This window comes from Aptenodytes patagonicus, chromosome 9 (assembly GCF_965638725.1).
Source record: "Aptenodytes patagonicus chromosome 9, bAptPat1.pri.cur, whole genome shotgun sequence".
In the NCBI taxonomy this organism is placed as follows: domain Eukaryota; kingdom Metazoa; phylum Chordata; class Aves; order Sphenisciformes; family Spheniscidae; genus Aptenodytes; species Aptenodytes patagonicus.
The window spans coordinates 21,645,237-21,669,322 of record NC_134957.1 but is presented as its reverse complement, the minus strand read 5'-3'; the positions used below and the strand labels follow the sequence as shown (position 1 = coordinate 21,669,322).

Here is a 24,086-nt window from a genome sequence, read left to right as displayed (position 1 = left end):
TCTTGTTTTATTTTACTTACTCACTTGATATTGCATTAGCTATTTGTATAAATGCTTTTTGCCCAAACTAACAGTAGTGCCAAACTGCCCCAGTCTTAGAAAAAAATAGATGACATTTGCACTTCTTCAATTTGCTATATCTATGCTCTGATCATATTGGGGAAACAGAGCTAGAGTCTGGAAGGAGAGTCCAGGTCTTTGTTTCAACCATTGGTATTCTTTATACAGAAGGATCTATCACAAACCTGAGACTGTCGTTTTACTTAATGTATAGGTGTAGGTTTCTTTCAATAAAGAAAACTTGAGAGAAAGTAATCTCCTTTCTGAGACTGAATGAAAAGAATTGTTAGTGATAAAATAGTAGGTACTTGTTTTCACTTCCACTGCAGCTGGAAACAGAAATTCAGCAAGTTTCGGAGGCGTACAAAAACCTGGAGAAATCATCCTCTAAGCGGGATGCCCTGGAAAAGGCCATGAGAAACAAGCTGGAAGGAGAAATTCGTAGGCTTCATGATTTCAACAGGGATCTAAGAGGTGAATGAAGTAAAACTTCTGTTCTTCAATGGTTTTTTTTTATTGTTGTACTTACTTGGCAGGACAGTGTTTTGCTGCAGAATTCACTGTGTCTGTTGACACAACTAGAATATGACAGGATACTCGGGTATATTCAGTAGTCTGAAATCTTAAGCGCTTGCTGGGAGTACGGAAAAGACAGGTTTAGGAGAGTACTGTAGTCTCTCATTTCCAGCCTGTTTCTCACTGAGAAGAAACACGTGATAAGCCAAATATCATAAACCAGATGCAAGCCTGGAATTCTCTCTTGTCTTATATCCTAGACACAATTTGTACAATTTGTTCAGTTTATACAAATGGAAAGACGTTTTGCTGACTGCCTAATCCCACACCAGGCATGTTCACTTTATTTCCTGTCCAGTGACCCTTTTGCACTGACGTACAAACTGCAGACTGTCTGTTCTTCCTGAAGGTCTTGTCATTCCTTATCAATGTAGGCATCTGGTTTTTTGGATCTCCCTTCCTTTTCCAGAGTGAGATGTTATTAGCGTCTGGTTCTTGCTAAGAGGCTGAGGCAGTACGACGGCTGGCAGTGGAGAGTGATGTTGAATGGTATTTGACCTTAACATGGGTCAAAGTTTAAGCATTAGTTTGAAAGGCGAAAAACATCTGCAATATGAGATGTTTAAAGGTGCGCAATCAGTCTTTTAAACTGTGAGTTTAATTTTTTTATGAAAGCTTTCTGATTGTCCTACGTGTCATCTGCTCTCGCTGCCCCTAGTCTCTTACTAAGACTGTGTTCCCAGAAATTGTTTTGCATCCAAGAAGTAAGGCCGTACAGTGCCCAGTGCTATCGAGAAGGACAGTACACAAAGGCCTGCATTAAATAATCTCATTCATAATAAAACACAGCATAAACATTTCATTCTTATTTTCATAGACTGATACAAATTTCTAACGGCCTGCAGCAGCAGAACTGTTAAGCTGTCCTTAGGGTTTTACACTTTTCCCTAAAGCCAGGTAATTGGACAGCAGTGATTTAATCTTCTAACTATTAAGATTTAGTGGAGAATTATAAGGGAATCTTTTAATTGCATGGTGAGATTTATTTGGGTGGAAAAAATAAGGTGTCTTAACGTTTGTAAAAATTGAAAAAATAAACTTTTTAGGTGTTACAATTGTTTAAAGTAATTTCTTTGGAACTTTATTTAACCTGTTTTGTCTCATTGAGAATATTTTCTCAAGGACGTGATTAGAAACATTTCAAAAGTGAGTGCCAGCTTCTGATAGGCTTTTTACTTTTGGCTGTGTAGAATTAGGAGATCTGTTTCCCTAGCTTGCATTAGAAATGTCCTGAGCAGATGTGACTTAATGCTTGAAAGTTTTTTAATTACTTAGTGTTCCTTTTGTTGAAAAATTTTGCAGAACGTATGGAGACAGCCAATAAGCAGCTTGCGGAGAAGGAATTTGAGGGGTCTGAAGACAATCGGAAAACCATCTCTCAACTCTTTGCACAAAGTGAGTTATGCAATCATTATGGGTCAGTAGAAATGCTCCGGTCATCCCAGGAAGGATAACAATGCAGCAGGTTAGCGTAGTTCAGATCTGTTGGTTTTCTACCGGGACAGAAATCAGGGCAGTGACAGTTCAAAACTGGCAGTGGAGAAAGGAGGAGGGATTCAAGAATTCCTTTTCTGTCAGTATGCAAAGTCCATCTGATGGCATTTATTAGAGATTTTGGAGCAAATGTAGTTTGCAGTTAAACTGTAAAATTAGTGTATACCCCATAATGTACAGGATAATTTGTCCACCTATTTTGTCCCCTGAAAGCTTTGGAATTAAACCTTTCCAGCCTGACAAGAGTCCTGGCATGAGTTAAGGCCAGTGGACTGGAACCTGGTAGGTCTCCTATCTCTTCCCTCTTTAATTTGCCACTGCTCTATCCAGCTCAGCAAAAATAAAGGGGATGAACACTGCCTGCAGTATGCTGGGCTGGGTGAGGGTCATGAATTCTGTCCACAGCAGTGGATTTATCACAAGGTAAACCAAATAATGGATGTGAAATGCTGCTTTTCCTTTGTACTGAAATGTCTTGAGGCCGACGGCGGCGAGCCAACTTTTCTCTCATCCCATAGTGTACTCCACCCTTCTGACAATGCTCACTTTTCTGCAGTTGTTATATAAAAAGGTAATGCAATAAAATTGCAAAATAGAGATTTTCTGTGGTGTAACACACACTGCTGCTACTCTGACAAATGCTGGTATCCCTCTCTTGTGTTGTCTTTAGCTTATTCCTTGTGGCTTACGTTGCAAGCAGATGGCTGTCAGGGTGTGAATTCGAAACTCCTGGTGGTAGTGGAAGGTCTATGAGTTTAGTCTCGCATTCAAACTGGTTGGGTGGACTTTGAGGTTCGTAGGTTCACCTAGAGAGGTGGGAAGGTCAAAGCTTTGAGGCCTTACATTCAATTCTTCCTTTTGGATGAACATGGAAACCATAGTGCTACATTTTGTTGGTCCCAGCATTTCTAGAAGTGCTGTAGGCACTTGTCAAGTGAAACAGTACTCATTTGGGGAAAAGTCTGGAACAAAACCTCCAAAAGCCTTGCTGCAAGCACTTACAGATTAACAGACAGACTGCTGGCACTGATTGATACCTGCTGGCGTAATGCCACCATGTCTCATCTCTGCCCATTTTCTGCAATACATTTTAGCTTGCTGACACTGTCAGTAACTCATTTCCTGGGTGGAGGAGAAATACTGGGATGGGAGAGATGGGGAAAAGAATAGGCAAGTGGTGGCATTAGCCTTTGTCTGTGTGTCTTATGTCACAGGCTAGCTCTGAGTTGCAGCCTGGGTTTGCTCTGCAGAGTTCTGGGTGCTGTTGCTGGACAGGTTTGTTTTGCAACCTGTGTGTGGGCTGTGTTGATTCCCTAGCAGAAGGGAATCTTTAGCTACTCCGTGTTGCTAAAGCTTTGCTCCTGGCTCTCTGCTGGCAGAAGAAAGGGAATAATTGTGGTCCTGTAAATATAGTTATGCACATGCTTGCACAAACGGGCCTGTGTACTCCATATGCAGTCTGTCCTAACACCCAGGATCTAGTTCCTGTTTTTCAAGCCTTCCACTCCTTGTCCTCATTCCTTTGTCGTGGGATATTGGCTTCTGGAATGCAGTTTCTCTGGTGTCATCAGTGCTGGGTGTAGATCACTCCAGGGAGTATTGTGTGGTTATGTATCCAGCAAGTGTGTTAATGTTATCATTGTAGCTGGTTGGCTTGAGCTGGGAATGACAACATATACAGAGGACATCAGCTTTGTGTTGAGGCTTTGCTTTACACCCCTGTGTGATAATTTCTCCAGTCCCCAATTATTTTATCCTATTTATTTTTTTATGAAGGCAGTTGCCCTGTTCCTGAAGCACACAGCGTAGCTGCTCCCACTACGTCCAGCTCTTTCTGCAGAGCAGCAGAAAAGGACCAGCTGCTGTGCTTGGGGTGGCTTTAAAGCATCAGACATGAACTCTCAGTGCTGGGCAAAGGGATTTCTTGAACTGCAGGTCTGCTTTGAGCAGTGACAGAACAGAAATATGTGCCTCAGTTCTGGCCCAGGGGGTCGTTTTTAAGGGCAGTAGACTGAGGAGTTCTCATTGCTCGCTTGTTTTCTGACTCATCTGGTGGTACTGCCAGCGAAGTGGGACAACTGGGTGTTACTTTGAGAAGGAGGACAGCTGCCCCAGGCAGAACAGCCTTCCTGTTTGTGGGGTCAGTGTGAAAAAAAGGAGCACAAATTTTTCAGGCACAGAAGTCTGCCATCTCCTCTCCCCAGCCTGGGATATTAAAATCACCCAGTTTGTTTTCCACTGCTGAAAGCTCAGGGGTAAAGAGGTGCCAAGTTTCACTAACCATCTGCATAATCAGAGCAAATTACCTAACTGTACTGAGTGATGCATGTTGTATTCCTTCTCGCTAGCATTGTGGCACATTGTTACTTGAAGGTACCATGCTTGTTTTTCAGGGTTACAAGCCCTTCTCTTCCTTGAAAGCCATGTACTCCCCCCCCCCCCTTCCCCCCTAGATTTGCATTCTCTCTCTTGTGAGAAGTTCCAGTATGATCTTTCCTTCACCTCTGGAGTGAAAGACTCCTGAAAGCTGAACAGAGACAAGTGCTGTCCATTGATAACTCTCACTTTGTTTTGATAGACAAGGAAACACAGCGGGAAAAAGAGAAACTGGAAATAGAACTGGCTGCTGCACGCTCCACCAACGAGGACCAACGAAGACACATTGAGATCCGAGACCAGGCCTTGAACAATGCTCAGGCCAAGGTGGTGAAACTGGAGGAGGAGGTAAGGATGCTGGGAGTGAGAAATTAGGGTAGCTTGGGTTCCACGAAAAGTGACTGTAGGAATGAGTTTGTCTTGTGCAAAGTGTAAGGAAATCTGCTTGCTTCAAAGCTATTTATGTCAGCTTAGCTTTGTGTTGGTTAGTTAAACCACTGAACTGTGCACAGATAGGCCACAAATCTGTGTTTCCTTGGAAGTGCTTTCGTCTAAGCAGCCATGTTTCGTTTTCGTTTTGTTTCAACTGATAGAAGTGGGCTGGAACTGAAATCCCAGCCCTGGCAACCTTCTGAACTTGGCAGAAATTCAGATCTGGATGGACTTTTAACTAATATCAAATGAATGCAGCTTGTCCCCTTGCCAGGTGTTCCGCTTACACCAGGGTATCATGGTGCACAGTGCAGATCACTGTATGTGCCCAGCATTCGTAATAAGCTGGGCATGACCTTGGTTGTTTTCTGTCCCTTTCCTCCCAAGAGGGGATAATGCATTTGAGCTGCTTAGCTGGGCAGCTTTCACAGCAGTTTCTTTTGTAGCCTTGTCCCTGCCACTCACACATGGCTCTCACCTCACTGCCCTTCTGCGTCATAGTGTCCGTCCTCTTTCCTCCCGCCTACTCCTTTCCTCTCAAAGGCTCCATTTCCCACTCTCAGCCTCTGCTTCCTTTACTCCTACTCTTCCTCCATAGAGACCCTCTGGAGGAAATCTCATGACCAAGCACACTTCCTCCACTGCAGATTTGTTCTCTCCTCCTTCAATTCTGCCGTCTTCCTGCCTACTAGCACTCACCATCACCCTCAGCTGAGCACAGTGCCTACATCCACCTGCATCTTGCTGTCTTCAGAAACATTTCTCAAACCCTCCCCTTGTCTCCTTCTACTCCTCTCATTCAGGATCCCATGGTGCCAAGAGAGGAGGAATGATCAAATACAAAGTGAACATCCTCCTATCTTACCTTGCCTGCCTGCCTCCTCTCCAAGGTACAGATGTAGCTGCCTTCTTAATTTTAGCCTGCTCTTCTCTAAGCTCTGTATTTGCCTCAGTAGCCCTTCCCCTGAACCTTCCTTTGTTTCTTTCCCTGGTGTCCTTAATTTTTGCCCCTTGCAGTACCTTTCTTTTAATCTCTTCAGCTTCATGGAAGCCCTCCCTCAATCTGCCCCCTCCTGGATCTGCTCTGCTTATTCAGGATGTTGTTGCAGGGTTACCTGCCGTCATACCTTATTAGCCTTTCTCCCCAGTGCTCCACCTCGCTTTCCTTTGTCCACCACATCAAATTCAAGCAGTTTCTGATTGCTTTCCAGGCCCCTCACGGTTTACCCAACGCTGTTTCCCTTCTCCCCTTGTTGCTGAGAGGATGCTTCTACCTTTGTCCTTCTCAATTTCCAACCACCCCTTCCTCCCCACCCCAAATAAGTGCTTCTGTGCTTTCTTCCAGACTGTCCTCACTTTCACTGCAAACACTGGCAAGGCCACTTTGAAGCATCCCTTGCTGCGCTCACAACATGGTTGGCAGAGGGCTAGGCCGCAGTTCATGCTAACCCAGAGACTGTCTACTTGGCCTGCCCTACGTGTGTGTTGCCGCCTGTTGACTCCGGTCCCAGATTCAGGCTGTGAGTTCTGAGGGCAGGGAGCTTTCATTTGTACAGCACTTAGCATTGCCAGGCTGGGGTCCGTCACTGGGGAACCAGGTTCTGTGCAATACAAATTATAATAATAAAAAAAGAAGAACAGAGTCAGAGGAATGCTGAAATATCACTGGCCATGTTCAGCCTTGCGCACAGTTGAGAAGTCCATTGATTTCACTAAAATTGCAGCATCTCCCTGGCAAGGCTGACTTGCACCTTTGTTGCTTAGGGGAACAGGGAGCATGAGGTTATTGGGTAATTTAAACATGACATGATTCTCTTTGGCTCTGAAACTATACTGTCATTTGATCCTGCAATGTATTGGAGCTCTTTGGCTTTCATTCAGATTTCAGCACCTTATTACACTAAAAGTCTGATGTGTGACTAACTAAGTACACAGGACATCCTTGCGGCTTCCCTGGAACTATTTACACGCTTGGGAGTCAACGTGTATAGAGGTGCTGTGATCAGCCAGCACACACAGCGCTTGGCTAGGTTGAACCTCTGTGTAGGCACTAATATTGGCTCCCTCACAGTAAAGTTGAAGCCTTTAGAGATAATAATAATTGTATGTTTTCTTTTCAAAAGACCTCTCTCGTTTTACTAGAAGAATTGTGTTCAGTGCTTTTGCAAAGTATTTCTGCCTAGGTAGAATCGTAAAATAGGTAAGTAACTGTGGGCTAGATTGCATGATAGCCTAAAAACCACACATATGCTGATATAGAATGAAATGCCCTGGTCTCAATTGCATGAGGGCTTGTGGTCATTTGCATCCAACCTTTGCTCGAATCCCAGGGTGCGCAGGAAGTGCCACCCTTCCTGTTGTAGATAAATATGGAAGCGTCTCAGTGAGGGAGCAGGAATTAACTCTGCTTTTTCCTAGAGGTGAGGGGGACTAAGGGGAAACAGAAGGGGTAAAGAGTCACTTTTGCAGGTTTCCCAAATCACTTTTTAATGAAATACTTAGGATTATAAAGCATTTGTTGCCTCATTAGTATTAAATTGTGGGAACTTCTCAAATCCCCGAGTTTTTTGGTAACTTTCCAAAAGACAGCCAAGCACGCAGTTCAGTGCTCAGGGCACCATTTAGAAGGGACTGTAAATGTCAGCCTGAGTTAGTGACATTCAGTGACCAAGGTATATGAACAATTTGTCAATTATTTCTTTTATTCCTGCTAGCTTAATCTGAGTTACTAGTCCCTGTAATTGTCAGGAATTTCCAAACTAGTCCTGCAGAAGAGGGTGGAGTTTCTTACGCTAAGGTTTGGCAGCCACTCTGGCTCAGGGCCTGAGGGGGGTGTGCATATTTCAATTGTTGCATCCTGTAATGTAAGTTTTCAGCTTCCCCCCCCCCTTCCGTTTTGACTTCCTATTAAGCAGAGTTACCCTGCCTTATATTCACCAGCTGCTTTATAAAAAGAATATTTCCGTTCTAATGAGAGCTATAAGCCATATATCACTATAGCTGAATTTAAATGTCGCATTGGAATTGGAACTTCCAGATCCTTTTGAAAATCCTTTGCCTGAATTGCCAGTTTGAGCAAAACCACCCATCTGTAAAATGTAGATACTTGTCTACTCCTATGGAGCTTTGAGAGCTTTTATATATATTGCATTTTAGCATCCAAGTTAGAGGGAAGGAAGAGATAAAGGGATGCTAAATGTGATGGAGAAAGGAATGATCTTGGAGATACCGAAGTATAGTGTGAAGCAATTGGAAGCAAAACTAGACATTCGCAGAATACTTTCCCTGGTCTGTTAACAGGGGTGAAATGACTCTTCAAATTTAGAACAAGCTGCCATTAAAGTTTTAAATAGTGTGGAGTTTATTTCTGCAAAGTGCTAAAAAGGGTGAGTGATCATGGGTATTTAAAACAAACTTAAATATGTCTGCGAATAGACATGCTAAGTAAGTATATGTTTTATAAGTAATATTTAAACTTTACTACTTCTCTACTATACACAAAGATACCCAGTAATTAACTCCTATTTTCACTTCTCCATTTTCATTCTTCCCTTTAGTAGATGTTCCACAGTTATGCATGTCAGCAGCTTATTAAAATTGTTTCTAGTGAAGTATTAGTCTGTTTTTTAAACTTCAGATTATTTTCATGACATGCAATAAATTTGAGATAAATTGAATACATTTTAGGTAAAATGCATGTTGGCTTAAAAACATATATCACAGTCAGAAATTGTTAGTGATAATATTTACAGCTAAAGCAATGAAAAATTCTCATTTTGGAGCACGGATTGCCATGATGGTCTCAATTTTGATGTAAACATTTGGATGGCTGCAGTGTGCAGCAGGTTTGTAGCTGGTAGATGGTCACAGATGGCCTGTATGTGTGAGCTTTTAAAATAGTCACGTTGCCACGATTTAACCAACATCTGCTAGCATACACCTTGAGAGCCTTTAGCAAACAGAGCAGATGGTTAAACTTCGCTTTGCTCTGGGCCAAAGGCAGAATTGCTGGGTTTACAGAAAGGACCATCCTGACCAGCCTGAGACTCGGGGTAAACGCTGGCTTACTGTGAGTCCTTAGCAGGCTTGTAATGTTGCAGGAGGGAGTTTGATGCCAAATACTTTATCTAACCACAACTGCTGGATGTAGAGGGTACAATTGCTACTGTTTTTACTTTTTTTAAAAAAAAAGGAATTTCCAGAACTTCTATTGAACTTGGTCATTTCTGCTTACCCTGGTTAATTCATACCATGGAAGACCACACTTCAACTTAAAAAAGTTTGTGGTTTTTTTATAGTAGTGTAACTTGTACTCCTTTGCTCCACCACTTTACAAGCCACTATTTTAATGAGTGCTTAAGGAGATGGCTTTGAAAAATAGTGACTACCACTAAGAAGATATAAATATCTACTCTTTGCCATCCTCGTGCACACACCTTGCAATGGAAAGAGAAGCCAGACATCTTCTCTAATGGGTGCAAATTGGGGGCTGGGGGAAGGGAAGAAGTTTGAATGAAATATCTTTTCTAAAAGTGGCTTGTATTTAGAAGCTGTAAGATCTTTCAGCCATCAGAATTCAACATAAACCAGATATCAGAGCTAAGATACTATATTCATTTCCCACTCAGCTATTGTGGAGAGAAATAGCACACTATTTCTGATAACACTAAGGGTTCTGTCTGTGGGGAAATGTAGAAACGTTCGTTTCCAAATGACATCTATTGTACTTTACATGCTGTGGCTGTGATACTTTCAGAACAGAGCTCTGGTTTGTAGGGAAGAGACCCAAAGGAGAGTTTGTGTGCTTGAAGGCTTGTCTGTTTTTTTCCAGTCGCTTCTCTGGGTCTATAAAAGGATATTCCTAGTCTCCACAGCTTTGTCTCACTTAAATGCTTAGGCTCTCAGAGCTACATAACTACTCCTTTCAGGACAGAGATGCTTTTAAAGGGCACACTTTTTGGATGGCTTATTGTTCATGGATGGGTAGGGTGGAGACGAGAGAAAACTCCCTCTTCCCTGTAACTAGTATTTGTGTGTGTCTTTAATGACCTGCATTCTTGTAACAACACAGAACTGGCTTTTTATTACCGTGTCACTACCTCTCATATTCTGCCTGTTAGCAATTTTCCAGAGGTGGCTTTGAGAGTTATAACGTATTTTAACGCAAACGGAGAGATGACATTATGACATTCCCATGCAACAAGCACTATTCCCTAGCAAGAGGATAGTGTTACCAAATTGCTTCAGCATGAGTTCTTTCTGAGGCCAGTGGCGCCTTATTGGGCCTGAATTCAAACAAACTGAGGGTTCAAAGGCATCCTAGAGGAATATATTCCAACTGCAAGAGGGAGAGGTGGTTTAGACGTGCTTGCTGTCTTTTTTTTTTTTTTTTTTTTACTACATTTCTGCCATAGCAGGCAAATTCTTGTGGGGGAGCACATTTTCAGCTGTATCTGAATGGATTCAGCTTTAGGATAAACCCAGAATGTAATGAAAACACCCTGAATATATTAAACAAAGGACTTTGAAGACATCAGAAATAGTGGGTGGGAGACAAGCAGATGCTGACGAGTGTTACCAATTTGCTGAAATAGGAGCTGTCCAAGATGAAGAGGGTAATGGCTGGGTTTGTCAAAATGCCTGGGAGAGTTTCTGAATCATTGCTAGCTATGCAGGAAGTCGTCTTCCCCAGAAAAACTCTTTGCCGAGTAACGCATCTGGAAGCAATGAATCTCTTTACGAAAGAAGATCCTTCCTTCCCCCTCACCTGCTATGTCCAGGACTGCGTTTGTCCTGCAGAGGCAGCTCCAGTCTGGAGGACGTTACAGCCTCTACCTCCCTTGCTTCTAGTGACTTGACAGTGAAAATTTCTCATTCCTGTATGCCCCTGCTCCCTGTGCTGTGTGCATGAACCCTCCACGCCCTCTTCAGAGCCTTTCTTCTGCAAGGACCAGGGATCCCTGAGAGAGATTGCATGGTTTGTCGAAGCCTAAATCAAATGAAGAAACAGGATTTGTTTGGCTTTTAGAATGTTAATCCCTTTTCTGCTGGGCAGTTGTAGTAATAATCAAACGTCCCTATTTCTGACAGGAACGCTTTGTCCTTGGCCATTGATTTTACACCATGCAAATGCTCCCTGTAGCAGAGAAGCCTGCAGGTTGCCTGCTGCCAGGCATTATGTTGTCTTGGGAAGTCTTTTCTCCTGTGAAAAGATTCTGAGGACTAGTTTCAGTTTTCTAGGTTTAGTGAATTTGTTTAATCACTTCATCCCTGTATGTTTAAAATGGTTGATTCATTTTCCATTGCTGGAAGCCCTGCAGTTCAGGGATATCGGTGTGCAGACATTTTCAGGCAGTAAATCTTTCTGACTAACTTGGAAACAGATTGCTGTTCAGGTCAGCCAGACTCTTGTGAGCAATGAAGCCTCTGAATCCCAAGTGTATCATGCTTCTCCCAGCTGGCTCTCAACTGAAGAAAGCAATCTTGACAAGGGATAGAGGAAATAAAATGAAGACAGAAATACTTGATCGGGAGACCAGGGAATCTTTCAGGGGTATTCCCTGCATCAGTTCACACTTTTGTGTGCTAGATTTCTGCAGAGTTCCAAGCCAGTCCTTGCCTTCTTTATTTTTCTTGTCCTCAGTCCTGTTGCAGAATTTACGTAAACATCGTAGTGGATGTGAACTGGAGAGTGGCTGCTGTTGTTTACAGTGGTTTCATTAGAAAATCTTGTTGATAGAGTTAAAGCCTGACCTCTGATACTTGGTTAGGACATTTTCCAAAGCAGTCAGGGATTGAGCTGGAGAAGATATGCACACGATTAAGGTTGTGCCATGTGCTGTAGGAAATGTTGGGAAGGGATACAGTCATGCTGAAGTGCTCTGCTGTGCTTCAAGACATGCACTGAGGTTATTTGAGATCTTACCGTCTTAAAGAGGTGTTATAATACAGATGTTATTATGGGTAAAATGCTCTGCATTTTCAGAGCACCCTTCAAAGCAAAACAGTTACAATACATTATGTGAGCATGAGCTTGCTTCTTAGTTAAATGCAGTACCATCAAAAGGAAAATTACTATCTTGTCAAATTTATTTAAAATTATATACCGAAGGGAGTGACTGCATCCTTGTAAAGCTTCAGGAATGAACTCTTACCTAGAGCACGTGTTCACTGCAAGGCCTGTTGCAGAGGAGAGAATTCCAGCGTCCTTTGATGCCATCTACCCCATGGTAGATGGTACTGTGGCCCTTGGCACTGAGCAGCCTGTTTTGGTTCTTTGCTGGAAGAGAGAGGGTGGGGAATCCATAGCAAATGACCAAGAACAAGCCTCAGCATGCTGCCTCTTTTTCCTCTTCCCTTCTCACTTATGTCTGCAGCACCCTGGCAATACTCAGGAAACTCTGTTTCCAATTCCCGTCTTAGGAAAACATGATCAAACTCTCAATTTATGGTAATGCAATCCCTCTGTGCTTGGAAGAATTATTCCTGATCCTCTTTACATTGAGAGGACAGATCAAGTCAGAAAGATTTAAAAAAAAAAAAAAAAAATTAGACTTCACTGCTACCACTCCTGGAGAATCCTTGTTCACAGAAAGGTAAATTGTTCCTCACAAATACTTGCAGTAGCAGAGATGGCAGAGCTGGAAATGAATGACTGTCAGAATATGCAGTGGGTTGACTGAGTGCAGCGAGTGCATGAAATGAAACAATCTCATAAGGATATAAAGGATAATTGTGTCAAAAGACACACTAGGAAAGCTGAGTTGGCTGGAGCACGTACGTGCATTTAAAGCTTACTGAACATCTGTGTTCCAAAAAACTGAAAATTGAGGGATTCCTGAATTAAATCTGTTTTTAAGCCATTAAAAAAATTACACACACAAGCCCCAAATTTTCTAACATTCCTAATTCTTCCTGATGCTGGAAGATGAAGTGTATTTTGTGAAGGGAAAAAAAGAGCTGTCTTTATGAAAAGCCACTGAACAAGCCGTGCCTGTACTTTAGGTCTGGTGCATGAGTTAAGCATGTGTAGGCAGTGCTGGTAAGTTGGGCAACAGCTTGTGTTGCAACATTTCACCTGCAGGTTCGGCTGATGGGAGCCCTTTCAAAGTGAACCTTTCGGTGGAATTTCTGTGTCCTAATTCTTTTTTGGCTGGGCTCTTGGTATTCTTTGAATGTAGGCCAAAATGTTAATCCACACATATGCATACTCAGGTGTATGGATTATGAAACTAGTAAAATGTTGTCAGCGGCTATCTTTTGCAAGGAGAATTTTACCTGTGTGTTAAAAAAAAAAAAAAAACTTTTCAGAAATTTAACTGCTTTGTGGTAGGTAATAAGAGACCAAATGTCCATCCTTCCTCCCTTAATTTTTTTATATAGAAGAGTGGGGGAGGAGAGCTGATTTTCAAAAGATTATTATTGAGCTTGATGCATGATATTTCACTGTTAGTGAGTTTATTAGGTTGTTCCTTACTCTTGTCCAGGTCAGTAAGCTGATATGCAAAACCAAGATACTGGGTGCTCTCCATTTTTAGGTTTTGCTGCTGACTCATAGTTTATCATTTTTGGCTAGTTACATAACTACTATGAGCTGCTGTTAATCTAAGTGTAAAACTAGTGCATTAGTGTATACTTTACTGGAGTCTGAGAAAGCTTAAATCAGCATTATTAATGATCTGGAATAAAAAGATCTATTAATTATAACATTTTTATTGATTTTCTGCAGAGCAGCAGCGGAATATTAAGTTGTATTAAAATGTTCTTGTCCCTCCCATTTCAAACAAGCTTGAAATCTTGTGCAATCAAAGAACAAAAATACCTTTCTACTGTACATGCACTGGTGGGAAGGCCTTTGGCTGGATTACTCACTATTTAATGTAACGTTTATTATAAAATACGTATTTGGGGAAGATCCTCTAGGGCAGCAAGATTCATGCTGTGAGATTAGATGCATGCTGCCTTTATGAAGAGAAGAAAAGGATACCATGTCTGGGATTAATAGTGTTTGGAGATTTTTCTCTCTCTGCTATTCACATTGCAGTCTCTGGATTGCCTCAAGGAACAGGAGTGTGAAAAGGGAAAATTTTGAAGAAACACATGATAAGGCATTTTCAGAAGGAAGGTGCAATGTAAGAATGGCTCATGTGGTTCAGATCAAAGCCCAGCAAGCCTAGTATCCTGTCTCCGCCGAAACTTAGAGCAGATTCCTAGGAAACACTATCAGAATGGGGCCAACAAACAGCGGTACTTTCCCAGAATACTTTCTGCTTCCAAGAAGGACTTCCTGAGCCAAAAGTGGTGTCTTTTGTCTTTGATATCCCTCAGTGGACTTTTCTTCCATGAAGCTGTAGAGTAGCTCTTTGAACTCACATGAGGGAGTCTGTGTTTTGCATTGTGGTGCTTCTCTAGACTTTGGCTCTGACTGTTGGGCTAAGTTGCCTTCTTCCTGCTATTTTTGTATTTTGGGGTTTATGACAATCATAGCTAAAAAAGCAATGCCCCAGATTTGCCGCAGAAGGCCAGCTAATTGTGATTGTTAGTCTTTTCCTTAACAGAAAATTATGTCCGTAGGTGTTCAGTATTCTATATATTAGAATAGAGCTGGGCCCTGGGGGTGTTTTATTCTTTTTTTTAATTCATATTTTAGTTTGCTTTTATTCTGCCTGAACTGTGGATTAACCTTGCTAAGACAGTTATTGGGGGTCTCAGCGTGGTAGTTTTCATTGCTTATTGTGAGGCAGGATAGCAGCTTGGTTTGCAGGGTGAGTGATGGAGGAGGACGGAAGGGCAGGGGCAAGGAACGGAGCAGGACCTCTCAGGTCACACTGAGCCAAGATGACCGAGATGAATGCTAGAATAAACCTGGCTGCAGTGTGGAGAGAGCACAGGCTGTGTCTAGTGTATGCTTTGATCCTATTCATTATTCTATTGTTATGGGACTGGAATAGGATCCTGCAAGTTTTGATTCAGTTTCTGCTTAATTTCATAAAAACACTGCCAGCAGTTTTCAATATTGCACTGAAAAGTGTTCCCAACTTGTGGACCAGCTCTAAATGCTGTCTTTGCTACAGTTACCTTGTTAACATGTGCCAAGTCACTTAAACACTGTGTTATGAACCCAGATGCCCTTTCTAGCCCATCGCTGCTCTCAATCATTTGCAACAGATAATTACCTCAGTTTCCCCATCGTTACCATGGGGTCACTGAGGACAAAAAGAACAAATATACCTAGCAGGAAAGCGGAGATGGGAAAGACCTGTAATGTCCTGAGTGTTGAGTCCAGAGCAGGAGTCTGAGGCACAGTCAGTCATCTGGACATGTTCTTCCTGGCTGGTGTTTCTGTGCTCTGCAATGTGTACAAAGCCAGAAGTTCACTCACTTGTTCTCATTGTTTAACTTCTGTTGCATTTTCTTCCTTTGTTTCAGCTCAAAAAGAAGCAGGTCTATGTTGAGAAGGTGGAGAAGATGCAGCAGGCCTTGGTTCAGCTGCAGGCAGCATGTGAGAAACGGGAACAGCTGGAACATAGGCTGCGGACCCGGCTCGAAAGAGAACTGGAATCTCTCCGGATGCAGCAGGTACCCGCTGTTTCCCGGTGACATACTAGGCTTCTTGTAGGATTGTACACTATAACCTGCACCACACATAAAAGAAGGGCAGTGGTTTTTTCCATTTTGTAAAATTATCACATTTTTTCTTTTGGTAGTTAGAATCATGGATTTGCTGGCCATTGTATTGTTTTTACTCGATTTAATTCTTCTATTCCAGCCAGAAAATTTAGGTAAGAGAGCAACAGGGAATCCATCATGTGACAAGATTCAGACATAGCCGTATAGCTAGATGGTGTTTTATCTTTAAGTAACCTGATTATATTTACTTTTAAATTATTTAAAAAATACTATTCACAGTTTGAGATTTTATATAAAATTCATTAACAACTGGCCTGAAAAGAGGCCCTTCAAAAAGCTTTTGCATTTAAAAAACCCAAACAAAACCAAAACAGCAAAACCAATTCTATAAATGCAGTTGATGGAAACGGATGAGAGCTTCACGTAGAGTATATTCTTACGATTGTAACGTGAGTCTTTTTCAGTGAAAAGAATGAATGAGAAGTAGATTGTGCAGCGGTGTTATGAATTGGATGTGAAGTTTTAGTTTTATTTCAACCTATGTCAAACATAGGTGAACTGTCGGGTTTGTAAATTTTGCTGGAAATAGGATGCAGGCCTTTGTTCTAAATCGCATTTAGTTTCACGTTATGTTTATCCCCCAGCTTCCACCTCTGCATAGGAACGGATATTTAAATCTTACTTGTATTTTTGTATTGGTTTTAGTAGGAGTTACAGTAATTTGATAAACTTTTCTCTGTTACCTTTGGAAGATTAAGTACTCTGAACCCCACAATTTTTGACATTGAGCCTGAGTCAATGCAAAAAAATAGCTTTCTTGTCATGGTTAAGAATTCTGAGCTGAACATAAAGTAGCTTGTCTGCCCAATTTATTTTCTTTTAAACTATTTTTTTTTAACTTTTAAGTCAAATATCCTGCCAATCCCAGATGAGACTTCCATATAAAACTATGCATTTTATCCGCTGAACTGTTAGCTCAGCAAATCTCCACTCTTTCTTGTTTTGAAAGGGGACACTGCCTGTCTTCCAAGTCTTACTTTAGAACTGAATTATTTTTAATCCCCAGCTACTTAATCCACAGGTATACACTGATCATATTGATTTAATAACCAAATCCTTTAAAAATATTTTGGATGTTGTTTTTTTTTTAAAGATGTGGTAACTCTCGTATACTAGTTAGTGTTTTGCTGGGACAGTGTTGGAAGTAAGTCTCTGTTACTTTAGGCATTATGGATGGGCTGTAGATACCAGACCTGAATAGCATGATCTAGCTCTCGGGCGCACATGTGGGGCTTTGCACATGGAAAAAGGTCTTAAGAGTATTTTCCATCTCAGATATTTGCTTGTTAGTATTGACCAGCTCTGGAGTGGCACCAGGAAGCACCACTAACTCTAGCACGGGTGCTGTGAGTTAAGCTGTCTTTCTTGGGAGCAGCGCTTGATGTTTTATGACTTTTGAGCTTCAGCATTTGGAAAACAGAAGCAGCCTTTCTTGCATTATGCGAGCTTGTTTCCTGGTTTTGACAGAGTGAGGCTGAACTGCCCCTGCAGGTGTTTCTGATTGAGCTCTAAAGCAGACCATTACCATCACCTAGTCTGCCCAGCATGGCATAGGCCACTGCATTTCACTCTGGGGGGGTTCTTGCATCAAGCCAGTGCTGCTCTGGACCAGCCTTTGTCCTTCAGACAAAAAGCAAACAAACCAACCCTGAGTCTTACAGATACATCCTGAGACAATCACTTTTTTTTTTTTTTTTGCTTTTGGAAACCAGCGTCAGGGTACATCTCAGGCTGCCAACGTCTCGGAGTACAACGCCACGGCGCTTATGGAACTCCTGCGCGAGAAGGAAGAAAGGATTCTTGCTCTGGAAGCTGACATGACCAAATGGGAACAGAAATACCTGGAGGAGAGTGTGATGAGACAGTTTGCTTTGGATGCAGCTGCAACTGTGGCTGCTCAGAGGTAAATGAGACTTTTCATAGTACAGGGATTATTTTCTTTTTCCAGTTGAATGTCATATTTCCCACCAAGGAATGTTGTCATACCACCCTCCCATGATACCTTGCCTTGTGGTCTGAGCGGCTTCTCAGACTTCTGCATGCAAATGGAGCTTGGCTGCTTTTCCTGGGAGCTGTGCGATTGCCAACAATTAGAAACTTTTTTCCAGAGGAAGAGTCGTCTACATGCAGGAGCCATTTTCCAGACTAGAATTGTTCTGAGCCATTCCTAGAAGCTGTTGATTCAAAAATAGGTGTATGAGAAGGGTTTTGTTTTTTTATTTTTTTGAACAGGAATCAGTCCTTGCTGAAGTCATGTGAGATGGGGTAAGCTTGGTGATTCACATCATTCACCCTGAATGGCTTACTTGTTCTCCAGAATGTTTTTGCAAATTACTTTGTGGCATTGTCCTCAACATGGTGACTAACCAGAGACATCTATTAGGAAATTCTGCTCAAAACATTCTGCTGTGTATGGAGAGCACTGCTTGTGGGGGTGGGAAGGGAAGGGTATCTGAAATTTGGTAACAAGCTCACATTCCAAGACAACTGTATGGAAACACTTATTATGGCTGTAAATAGGCCCAAGTGCTTCAGCTAGTTGGTAAACAAGAGCTGTTATTGGAGTGCAACTCTTCAGCACTAGGTATTGCTTACATATAACTTCATTGCTCACTAGTTTCTGGTTCTTGACGGCAGATTTTATTTTAGATTGTTTCATGAACCAGATTCAAATAGGGATGTTATCGTAACCGGCTTCCTAGCTCGTAAGATCATACTAGAATTACAGGGGTAAAGTTGCAGATCTGCTGTGTTAGCATTTAAAGACTTATCTTATCTTGCTCCAGAAACAGGCTGTTATTTTAGGGTATTGATGCTTCTTGTGCACTGTTTTCCGCCTCCCCAGAGAGTCTCTAAAGGCTCTTGCTACTGCTTGTCCTTAGAGGCCATGTTATATTTTCAGCGTGCGCTGATAAGTAGGAGTCTGGTCTATTGTTTATCATGGAATGAGAGGGGATGTGTTAGGCCTGTTCAGGTTTTGTTAAATGAACAAGAATGCCTTCCAGTCAGGAAAGGGCCAACCTCTGTTTTTCCATTTCCTTCTAGCTGCTTCTCCCCTAAAAGAGAGTATTCTATTAGTGTCAATACTTCTGCAAGTTTATATGCAGTTGGCACCTATAGTATCTCCTTCAAAAATACAGGCTGTGAGGGATTCCACTAATTTCAGTGGCAACCTCATCTACACTGTGCACAAACTTCTTTCCCTTTTCTTTGATAGTGGAAAATAGCATCCCTTAGGAAGTTGAGGTTGCAGGAAGGATGCTTTACAGCACAGGCAGGAATCTGGGTCAGGTTAGGTTTCTTTGATGAATGACCTTCTTATGCCCTTCACATGGGTGCTTTGCTGTTCCTGATCTGAACTTTTGCAGAGTTAAAGATACATTTACCAGACAGTTCTTAGACCTGCTGAGTCTGAGAGAACAGATTTCTTACTACAATGAATTGGAGCTCTTGGTAACTCCAAATATTTTTTTGTGTTTGTTTTTTTCTAATTATGTTAATGCATAGCTATGTCAGTAACATGCTCTTAATGTTATTAGACATGCAGTGATACAGAGCATAGCACAGTGATTTTGTTCTGACTGAACAGCAACAAGTAGAATGAAATACTCATTATGTTTTGGTTAGAGGACTGAACAACTATCACAGTGTTACTATCAGGCACTATATGGAATCAGTCTAAAACTGTTTTCAGCCCACTCCCAAGTTTTTTGGACCAAGCTGCTTAAGATTGCTTAAGAAACTTCCATGCCTAGTTCCCTTTGATACTCAGATTCCCTGTATGATACTGTTGGAAGGGGAAGGGAAAAAGCTTTATATCTGAAGTGAAGTTTGTGCTGTTTCAGTTGAAGAAAAGTGCCGAGTGTTCTATACCATCCTTCCCCCTCCCCATGTCCTTGGATTTGCCTCATCGATCAGTTTACAATAGTACAGTGAATCAGTTAGATTATAGACTGGCCCGAGATGGACAGTAGATTGACTATTGTTGTAATGACTTGCATATTTTTGTAATCCTTCTTTCATTAGGACTGGGAGCTGGATTTTTGGAAGACACTGAGCCAGCCTAAACTCAAAAAAAGTGGATATTCTTTTTTGTTACTTTTGAGCAATAATTTTGTGCTGCTAGGAGGAAAGCAGCAAACTTAGCTGGTCCTTCATCTGCTCTACTGCTTGTTCTCAGGGACACAACAGTGATCAGCCACTCGCCTAACCCTAGCTATGACACCTCGCTGGAAGCTCGCATTCAGAAGGAGGAGGAAGAGATCCTGCTTGCCAACAGGAGGTGTCTTGACATGGAGGGAAGGTAAAATGCAGTTTGGTCCTATCTGGCTTCTTCAGGACAGGGATTTTAAATTAATTGTCTGGGTAGACGCCTCAGAACCAGAAATTCTTGTGTCTTCACCAGTAGCAATGATGTAGGATGCCAGACGCTCATTTGACCAAGGAAGCATCTACATAGCAATCCAAAACCTGTCTTGATACTGAGGGCTAATGCAAAAAAGTCTTGTCTTAGATTTTTTTGTATCTAGTTTGTTCCTCTTCGCTCTTCAGGGCATCTTCATCAGACCCCAGGCTCCAGACACCTCTTAACAGTCTCACAGAACTGTTTTCCATGGGGTTAGGTCCAGTGCAGACTCGCCAAAGTGTGTTAATCCTCTTCTTTCTGTTGGTCTCATGTCCTGCCCATAACTCTCAGCTTTGTCTCAAAGCCCCTTCCATGGCTGTTTAGAGCAGCTTCCAGTAGCCAAAGGTGGGTGGGTATCGCAGTGCCATTCTCTCATGCATGTATACAGGAAGTCTCATGCATGATCTGCTCTGGTGGGCCCAGTGAGCAGCTGGTATTCAGGGCAATAAGCTCACTGGCATCCTCTCTCTGCCTCCCCAAATGCCTAAGGAAGCCCTAGTCACAGCCATGGCGGCGCTGAGGCCTCAGTACAAGGAGATAGGAGTACAAGTACATTGTTCTTATTTGTACTTCTCAAAAAGGATTAAGACTCTGCACGCTCAGATCATTGAGAAGGACGCCATGATCAAAGTCCTGCAGCAGCGCTCCCGGAAGGAGCCTGGTAAGACAGACCAGCTCTCCTCAATGAGACCCGCCAAGTCGCTGATGTCCATTTCGAACGCTGGCTCGGGCTTGCTGTCCCACTCGTCAACACTGAGCAGCACTCCCATCCTGGAGGAGAAGAGGGAGGACAAGAGCTGGAAAGGCAGCCTAGGTAATTTTTAAATAACAGTGGCAATTCAGATATGCGAGTCACTGCTTAGAGGGGAGGCAGGAGCAACAGAAGGAAGAGGGTGTGTTGGACAGACAGATCAGCTGGCCTAGCGTGCAGTAAAGCTGACTGCAAGCGAGATGGGACACATTTGGAACAACTGCTTGTTTTAATCACTTTTGGGAAATAGCGACTTCTGATGTCCAGGCTCTGTCATTAAAATATGTAAGCCTTTATTCCCAATTTGGTACCTGATTTTAGGGATATTTGAGATACGGTTTTCAGAGTTCCCAAGCGCTTGCTTTCAGCTGGGTTGTTACAGCTCTCTGAAGGTGTAAAGTCTCCTTGAATAGGAGCAGAGATACTAATCAGGATTGCTATCCTGTAGTGTTGTGCCTGCACTTACATGACTCCTGTCTGGAATGGCTCAGCACCATTGTTCAGAGAAAATGAGTTGTATCAAAGCAAATCTTAGATGATTTTTTTTTTTTCTGGGGGGAAGTTAGGCCCAAAGGCCCTCCCTATGAGACTAAAAGACCCTGAAATGTAAATGAGAATCTTTTCCAGCTGATTTCAGAGTGTGCAGGTTTACCCTGCCATAGATGGGCCACTGCTTAGAGACAGGGAAGTAAGGTGTTAGTGCCCACTTGCGTATCTTTGCATGCAGCAACATGAGGATACTGCTATTCTTCAGGTACTTCAGCACTCAGTGGTGAAAGGTGCTATAGATAGGTAAATTAGTGCTGTCTGCTGAAGCACGGAGCACTTTTCCAGATCCTAGAGCAAGTACTACAGAGGGGTGCAGAACTGCTAAGTTAGTTTTCTGGGATTGTGAAATTTCCTTCCCCTTTTCCACAAAGGTGTTCTGCTGGGAACAGAATATCGCTCCGAATCCATTCCCTCCACCCCCTCTCCTGTCCTTCCTTCCACACCGTTACTGTCAGCCCACTCGAAAACAGGCAGCAGAGACTGCAGCACCCAGACTGACCGGGGGAATGAACAAAGCAAAGCTGCACCTTCCACTGCGGCTCCCACACCAGGACGACTCCCCAGTACCAACCTGGGCTACAGTGCAGACAAAACAGGTAACAAAGCTCAGCTGCTCTCCCAGAGGGGCCCCTGCCACTGACTCGCCATCAGTTCTGCTCTGTGGAGCAGGCCCTGCCGTCCCTTTTTCCATTCAGGAAAACTGGGTTTAGTTTTTGTGAGGACAGATGGGTTTCAGAGGCAAGCTTGACAATGTTCTGAGGGGTCTCAGACGCTCTGAAGGAAAAAAAACCTTAAGAGTGGTAGCATAAGCATGGACACACTGGGTAGAGAGGTATAGTGAGAGGTATAGCGAGATTTAAGAATTGGAGCAGGTATATGCAAGTCCCAGGATAGTCTCTGAGTCAGTGTCTCCTCTGAAGTAAATTGTGAGTAGCATGTGGGGTTTAAACGGCGTATGAAAACAGGCTGTAGAAACTGGCCATTGCATTTTAGTGGGTATTCAAAGCCAAGTGGACTCGGATAAGGGGGAGGACGAAGAAGGGAAGGTAGCTATCGTGATAAAGCTGTTTCATTATTGTACTGTCCCAGTCGCAGGGCCGACTTCAGCGTTGGCACAAGTAGATCTAGTTGACAGTGACTGTCACAGAAGCTGAATTTGCTTCCCACAGAGCTCCGAGCTGGCAAGAGCTGCTCATTTTCCAGCCCACTCTGCCAAATCAATGCAGATTACACAACCTTGCCTCTTCTACTTACAGACGCATTACAATTATGTTGTTCTTTATGGAAGAGTGAATTTGGTTGTTCTGCTGTGCATCTTGCCCATGCTATGCTATTTAATGGGTATCAAGGGAGACAGGGGAACAGGTTTTGTGGTGAAAGTCTACACTGACTATGTTGGTTTAAATGCAGTCACTCCAGTTTTATATGTCATTGTGTATCAGTGGGAGATACCCAAAGGGAATTTGATAAAATATCTTTATTTGTCTGACTACATACATGAATAATTGAATTTTTTTAAATGAAGTAAGGAGTTGTTAGCTGTCTTTTGGCCAATGATAGAAGATGACTTTTAAAAATGTTAATGTCATTTTTCTAACCTCATTGAAGTTACAGCTTTGATTGTCTCTTGTTTTTCCTCATCATGTAGATGGGCCACTCTTCCACTCCAGCACTCTTGAAAGAAAAGCCCCTGTTCAGACCATGGGGCAGGACCTCCCAGATGGAGAGATGGTAGAATACCTCATCTGAAAGGCTGTACCAGGATCTGAGCTGGGATACAGTAGCAAGAAATTTTTAAAAGACATTTTTATTGGGAAAAAATTGTAGTACCTGAGTAATAAAAGAACACTCAGCTGTTTGCTCTTGTATATTATGTCTCAAAAGTATGGACAGGTTAATTTATAATTTGTTCTAAATTATAAAAAACCCGTAACACTTGTTCTTTGAAAGTTTCCCCCTTTATTTTTTAAATACTGGATCTGGTAACATCTGGAGAAAAAACAAGAACTTAGATGCACTACATTTGATATTTCATTTCAGTATTTTTAAAGTCTCTTAAACAGAAGTACCTACTGTCACAGCTGTTGGTTAAATGTCTAGCTTGGACGCAGTAAGGTGAGCATAATGGCCTTATAATGATCAGAACCAGGGCCTTAGTTGTGAGCATCACTTAAAGGTTTTAGAATGCAGGTGTTCTGAGAAACTTTTACAAATTTGAGCTGTGATCAAGGGAGATTTCTCTTTACACTCAGTGTAAGAACTCAGAATAGGTATTTCACATTCATAGGCTGGAAAGATTTCCGTTTTCAGTGTGGTAACATTCTTTTTTTTTTTTTTCCCCTTCCCAAATTGTGTTATTTCTTTATTAAAAAAATGACTCCGGTGATTAATGTCGCATTTCACATTTTTAGTTTCATTGAAAGATTTGCCACACTTTTATACTTAAGTACTTTTTCAATAATTTATACAGTGGATAGTAAATAATATATTGCATTCATGTTTTACGTAAATTAAAAAAGGAGAGTTTACAGGCTCAGTCCTGATCTATTAGATCAGATTTCTGCCATTGTAATTCCATTGGCTTTAGTGGAACTACTCCAAATTTACCGTAGTGCAAGTGGCAAGCCCTGTTGCTTTTCAGTGTTAGCAACTTAATCTACTGCATCTGTGGAGATCTTTCTCCGTAGCAGATTCTTCTGTATTTCATATGCCCTTCTACTTTGTATGTCCTTCCTTCTCGGAGATGCTAGATTC

The 24,086-nt window shown here is 42.2% G+C and overlaps 1 protein-coding gene across 4 annotated transcripts in view; it reads left to right on the top strand.

Annotated features, from left to right (window-relative positions):
- AMOT (angiomotin) overlaps nucleotides 1-23,190 on the top strand; it is a 60,774-nt gene extending 37,584 nt beyond the window's left edge. For all 4 annotated transcript variants that reach the window (XM_076347408.1, XM_076347407.1, XM_076347410.1 and 1 more), the window contains 9 exons: nucleotides 390-534; nucleotides 1,939-2,031; nucleotides 4,709-4,854; nucleotides 15,367-15,516; nucleotides 17,340-17,530; nucleotides 19,808-19,930; nucleotides 20,614-20,846; nucleotides 21,704-21,928; nucleotides 22,981-23,190. In XM_076347408.1, the coding sequence (XP_076203523.1) occupies nucleotides 390-534; nucleotides 1,939-2,031; nucleotides 4,709-4,854; nucleotides 15,367-15,516; nucleotides 17,340-17,530; nucleotides 19,808-19,930; nucleotides 20,614-20,846; nucleotides 21,704-21,928; nucleotides 22,981-23,081 (1,407 nt within the window). In that variant the 3' untranslated portion in view covers nucleotides 23,082-23,190. The remainder of the gene's footprint in view (nucleotides 1-389; nucleotides 535-1,938; nucleotides 2,032-4,708; nucleotides 4,855-15,366; nucleotides 15,517-17,339; nucleotides 17,531-19,807; nucleotides 19,931-20,613; nucleotides 20,847-21,703; nucleotides 21,929-22,980) is intronic.
- Nucleotides 23,191-24,086: the final 896 nt, after the last annotated feature.